This window comes from Microtus ochrogaster, unplaced genomic scaffold, assembly GCF_000317375.1.
Source record: "Microtus ochrogaster isolate Prairie Vole_2 unplaced genomic scaffold, MicOch1.0 UNK14, whole genome shotgun sequence".
In the NCBI taxonomy this organism is placed as follows: domain Eukaryota; kingdom Metazoa; phylum Chordata; class Mammalia; order Rodentia; family Cricetidae; genus Microtus; species Microtus ochrogaster.
Genome location: NW_004949112.1, coordinates 1,189,731 through 1,195,092, shown reverse-complemented (window position 1 = coordinate 1,195,092; position 5,362 = coordinate 1,189,731). Strand labels below are relative to the sequence as shown.

The 5,362-nt window shown below is 47.5% G+C and overlaps 1 protein-coding gene across 1 annotated transcript in view; it reads right to left on the bottom strand.

Moving 5' to 3' along the window:
- Abcc6 (ATP binding cassette subfamily C member 6) overlaps positions 1 to 5,362 on the bottom strand; it is a 50,985-nt gene that overhangs the window by 42,670 nt on the left and 2,953 nt on the right. Inside the window, exons 3-4 of the mRNA XM_005366922.1 lie at positions 464 to 589; positions 213 to 341 (exon numbers count right to left, since the gene is read on the bottom strand). Of these exons, the coding sequence (XP_005366979.1) occupies positions 213 to 341; positions 464 to 589 (255 nt within the window). The remainder of the gene's footprint in view (positions 1 to 212; positions 342 to 463; positions 590 to 5,362) is intronic.

Genomic DNA, 5,362 nt, shown 5'->3' with positions numbered 1-5,362 from the left:
ATGTACACATAGCACATCCTCATGCACACCCCATGTGCACACAGCACATCCTCATGCACACCCCATGTACACATAGCACATCCTCATGCACACCCACACACGCACAGAGCACACTGCATCCTACACTGGAGGAGAGGTACTTGTTGGGGAAGCTGTCATGTATGGACAAAGGGACAGAAAAGTGGCCTGACACCCACCAGGGCCCCACTCACCCCTGCAGAGGCCTGGTGGGCCACGTTGATAGCTGGCAAGAGACAGCCGAGCAGCCAGTATCCAAATAACACCCCAGAAGCCCGAACTCCCTTCTTTCTCTCCATGTGAATCAGGAAGGTGGCAAAGCTCTAGACAAGAAAGGGTGGAGGGCAGAAGGGGAAGCTCCCAAACCCCTCCCTCCCCATGCTCTCATTACTAGAAGAAAGCAGAAGTTGGGGGCAAGCTGGGCTCTTGCATAGGCAGTGATTACCATGGTGGTGAGCCAGACGGTAGGGTGAATGAGAAGCTCTGGTGCCTGGGGCATGCCCTGGTGGATCCTCCACAGGGGCATGGCCACGTTGAAGGTGTGTAGAAGTATGAGGGCGAAGCCAAGCACCTGGAGAAACAGACTCGTAAGACTGTTGGAGGGAAAAGAAAAACGGAGGCAGACTGGAGAAGACTCTCTTTGCAGTGCCTGATGGGGGCTCTGGCAGTGACGTCATTGATGTGGCATCCCTCCTCAGGAGGCATTGACACCCATCCTGATCTTCAACTCTCATGTCAAAAAGGCTCAACAATAAACTGCACCTTGCACCTATCCAGTGTTTCCCAAGCCACCGAAGAGGCTGGAAGGTTGCGTGTTGGGGTGACTTAGGATGTAAAGTGAGGGTTACTCGCTACGTAAAGAATTGTCTTCTAGAACGAATGGTCCTACTGGGCTGTTTCTGCTCGAGGCAGGGGATCAACACTGCTTAAACGCCGGGCTGTTGCTAACTGCAAGCCCCAACTTCAATTGCTCTCAGGAAGGTGATATTGAAACCCACCTGACTGCCTCAATAGACCCTACCAATTATGGAATGCATCTCTGCGATACTTTCCAGGGCCAGCCAGCTGCAGCTGTGCCGTGGTGGAGCCAATGGTCTTGGTGATTCTTTCATCACCACATCTGTATTGTTGCCCCTCCCTACTGGAACCTCTCTCCACTCTTGGCTTGGCCTCTTTTCTCTCTTATTTGTGTTGGTCAGCTGATCAACCCACCAGTGACTGCAGGTTGCTGGATGGGCCATTTCCCAGTAAGACTGGAGGCCTGCAGGCTGTGACTTCAGAACACGGTCACCTGCCATGGTACAGACTAAATAGATCCTTCTGGCTCCCTTGGAAAGCCTTACTTCCTGTTTGCAATGGATGGACCCTGGCCAAGGGTACACTTTGGTGGAAATGGAAGGTGGCTGGAAAAGGAAGGTGTCCAGCTAGAATCTGTGGGGGTGGTGGTCGCTCTTCCTCCTGGGAGCCTCCTCAGCTCTTCCCTGGTTAATCTGCACACACCGGGAGAGTTTTCTTAATTCTTACTGTCTCATTCCATCCTGCTTCTCAGTGACGGCCATCCCGGATCGAGCCTCTGGTCCTGAGTTTGCCTGCTAGATTGTCTGCCTTGCGTGTGGTAAGTGGAATCTCCTAGACTGGTCATTGGAATAATTTGGCTTCAAGCTGTAGATTGGCCTGGTGCCTGTAAACAGTCTGGCCATGGGTCAATGGCCTTGTGTGAGAGATGTCCCTGTAGAGAGGTGCCTCAGGTCCTCGATGAGAGGTTTACCGTCCACAGAGGGATCTCAGGAACACCCGCTCTTAGACCCAGACAGTCATCGCTGTCCCTCCAAACTCCCCACTTTGTTGAATTCCTGACAACTGCCACAAATTTAACCCTTAGACTCTACAGAAAAGACATTAAACCTTCTGGTGTAATGTCACCTCACTGCAGCGTGGCTATTAGCAGACTGAGGCCCCCGTGGCGCTCTAGGCTGTCTTACATTCTGCAGCTTGACCTGAAGGAAATATATTGTAAAGAAGACAGCCAGTGCCCTGCCCAGCCTGCACCAAAGCGCTGCTGGCCCTTTTCTTTCTCTTCCTGCGAAAGCTGTAGCCATTCGCTGGTACTTCCGGTCCTTCCTGGGGACAGGTGCCCTTTGTATCCTAAGCTATAGCCTCCGGTTAACATACAAAGTTTTGCAGTTGTCTGTTTTGTCTCTTTCTCTATGATTATACTGATGAGATTCACTGTCCACGGTCATCTGCTATCTTAACTAATTTTTGCAAAAAAGCAACACTCTGAAACTCTCAGACTCTTGCAAGGTGAAGAAGAAAAGGTGTTTGTTTCTTTTTTCCTTTAAAAAAAAAAAGTCTTTAAAAAATCCAAGCGCCAAAAAAGTCCTCCTGAGCCCCATGACCAGCAAGAACCCTAAAGTTTAGCAATGTGAACTGGGAGTGGGATTGGGGATATACCCGTAATATCAGCACTGAGAGGTAGAGGCAGACAGAGCAGTTCAGCGTTAGCCTGACCTACCTAGCGACTTCCAGGCCAGCCTGGGCTACATGAGAACCTATCTTAAAAAAAGAAAGCAAAAAGGATAAAAAGTGTCTTAGTCAGGGTTTCTATTGCTGTGAGAGACTCCAGGACCACAGCAACTCTTATAAAGGAAAACATTTAGCTGGGGCTGACTTACAGCTTGAGAGGTTTAGCCTATCATCGTCATGGCAGAAAGCATGACACATGCAGGCAGACATGGGGCTGGAGAGGCAGCTGAGAGTTCCACATCTGGATCTGCAGGCAGCAGGAAGAGACTGCCACTCTGGGCCTGGCTTGAACATCTGAGACCTCAAAGCCTGCCCTCAGGAACACACTTCCTCCAGCGATGTCACCTACTCCAACAAGGCCATACCTCTTGATAGTGCCACTCTCTATGGATCTATGGGGGTCCATTTTCTTTCAAACTACCACAAGCAGGTAATTTTAATTTGATACATTATGCCATAAATGTAATTTAGATCCAACCTTCTTTTACTAAGTTAGTAAATTTCTTATGCTGCTCTGATTTATGGTATTAAAAAAAGGGAATAAAGCAATAAAAAGAAAACCAATAAGTAGAGGAGAAAAAGAAGACAGAGAATGTAGTTGTGGAGGCTTAAAGAGGAAGTACCCTCAGACACACAAGTTTGAATGCATAGCCCTAGGGAGTGGCACTGTTAGGAGGTGTGGCCTTATTGGAGGAAGTGAGTCACTGAGGGGCGGGCTTTGAGGTTTCCCATGCTCAAGCTACACTCAGCGGGGCACACAGTTGCTTCTGCTGCCTGAAGATCAAGATGCGCATTCTCTGCTACCTCTCCAGCACCATGCCTGCCTGCACCGTGCCTGCCTGCCTGCACGGTGTCTGCCTGCACCATGTCTGCACATCATGCCTGCCTGCACCGTGCCTGCCTGCATGCCGCCATGTCCCACTGTGATGATAATGTACTGAACCTCTGAAACTGTAAACCAGCCCCCATTAGTTTCCTTTATAAGAGTTGCCGTGGCCATGGTGTCTGTCACAGCAGTAGAAACCCTAACTAAGACTGTGAGTATGAGGATATATTTTTGATAGGGAAGGTTAAAGAAAGAACATTAGCTTGGGATGAACAAGGGTTTTGTATGATAAAATCAGAATTCTCCCTAAGGTAAAAATGACTGGCTGCTTCCAAAGTGAGAAGGGAAAGCTGAGGCCAAAACTGAAAAGCTTCAGCATTCTGCACAAGAACAGAGCAAGTCCGAAGCCATGAACCTTCCAAATGGTGTGAGTCAGATTCCAGTACACAGCTACAGCTGAAACTGAGGCCTCTGTCAAAGCATGAGGGTCCCTTCAGATACTGGCGGCCTGACAGAAAAGAAACTTAAAGAACAAAATTTTATGTTTTATATTTTCTACTACCTTTTAAAATTATTTTTTAATTATTCATTTTTATTTTATGTGCATTGGCTTTTGCCTATGTGTATGTCTGTGTGACGATGATGCCAGATCCCCTGGAGCTGGATTTACAGCCAGGTGTGAGCTGCCATGTGGGTGCTGGGAATTGAACCTGGGTCCTTTTGAAGAGCAGCCAATGTTCTTAACCGCTGAGCCATCTCTCCAGCCCTCTACTAAGATTCTTACCCGGCTTTTAACTACTTGAAAACCAGTTTTAAGATTAAAATGTTTTAGAAAACTGTTTGTTTTAGTGTACACACCACTTAAATATTTCATGAAAGTTAAGACTAAACTCTACCGCTTCCTCCGCAAACCTGGAAACTCTTTCTGTGGCGTCAACACCGGAGTTGAGACAAATGAGGATAAAGAGAGATGGAAGATAGCCAGTGCAAGATCAGCTGGGGGTTGGCAACGCCTCCTCTGGAAAGGCCTTAAAGATAGCCAGTGCAAGATCAGCTGGGGTTGGCAACGCCTCCTCTGGAAAGGCCTTGGGACCCTGGAAGCCACTTTGTCCTCTTCATTAGACAGGCCACAGATGCAAGAGCTTGGGCTTGAACCAGGGTATACAAAGAAGAAAATAATTACAGGAAGAGATGCCTTGTTTGCCTAAGGGACGGGGAGCTCACAGGGGGAGCAAAACTGTACCAGCCACAGGTGACATAAACAGTGTAGAGAAAAGTTAAAGTAGCCAGAGGCTCTTAAGTCCGCAAGAGTAATTGTACCAAGCCTTTGGATGGTCTTAACAGCCAAAAGAAAAGGGTTAATGTTTGGCCCCATCACTAATAATATTCTAAAACAAAATTTACCCAGATTTTGACCAGAATTTATATCAAATCCCAGTTTAGCCAGGCATCTGGTAGTGTCATGGCTTTTGAAAGAGAACCATGGGTTTGGTTCCACATTATTTAAAGGAGCATTATCGAATCTTATTAAGTCCTGCCTGGAATGGCTCTCAAATCCCAGGAAGACAATAAAATTTGTTTCTTCCAAAATACAACAGAACTGACTTTAAACAGTTGTACAGGACAGACATGGAGGCTCACACCCTTGATCCCAGCACTGGTGAGGTAGGTTTGTGGATCTCTGTGAGTTCAAGGCCAGCCTGGTCTACAGAGTGAGTAGTAGGTTAGCCAGGGTTACATAGTGAGAACTTGTTTCAAGAAAAAAGATATTTTAGAATTATTAGATACTAGTGTTGTGCTTTCCTGTTGCTTTAAGGGACAAGCCACGCCCACTCCTTTTTTTACCTCAGACCTCCGCCCGCCCCCCCCTCTGTTCTCTCTCCCGGTGTACACACGGGGCTTGGCCTCTCTCCTTCTTCTTCTTCTTCTTCTTCTTCTTCTTCTTCTTCTTCTTCTTCTTCTTCTTCTTCTTCTTCTTCTTCTTCTTCTTCT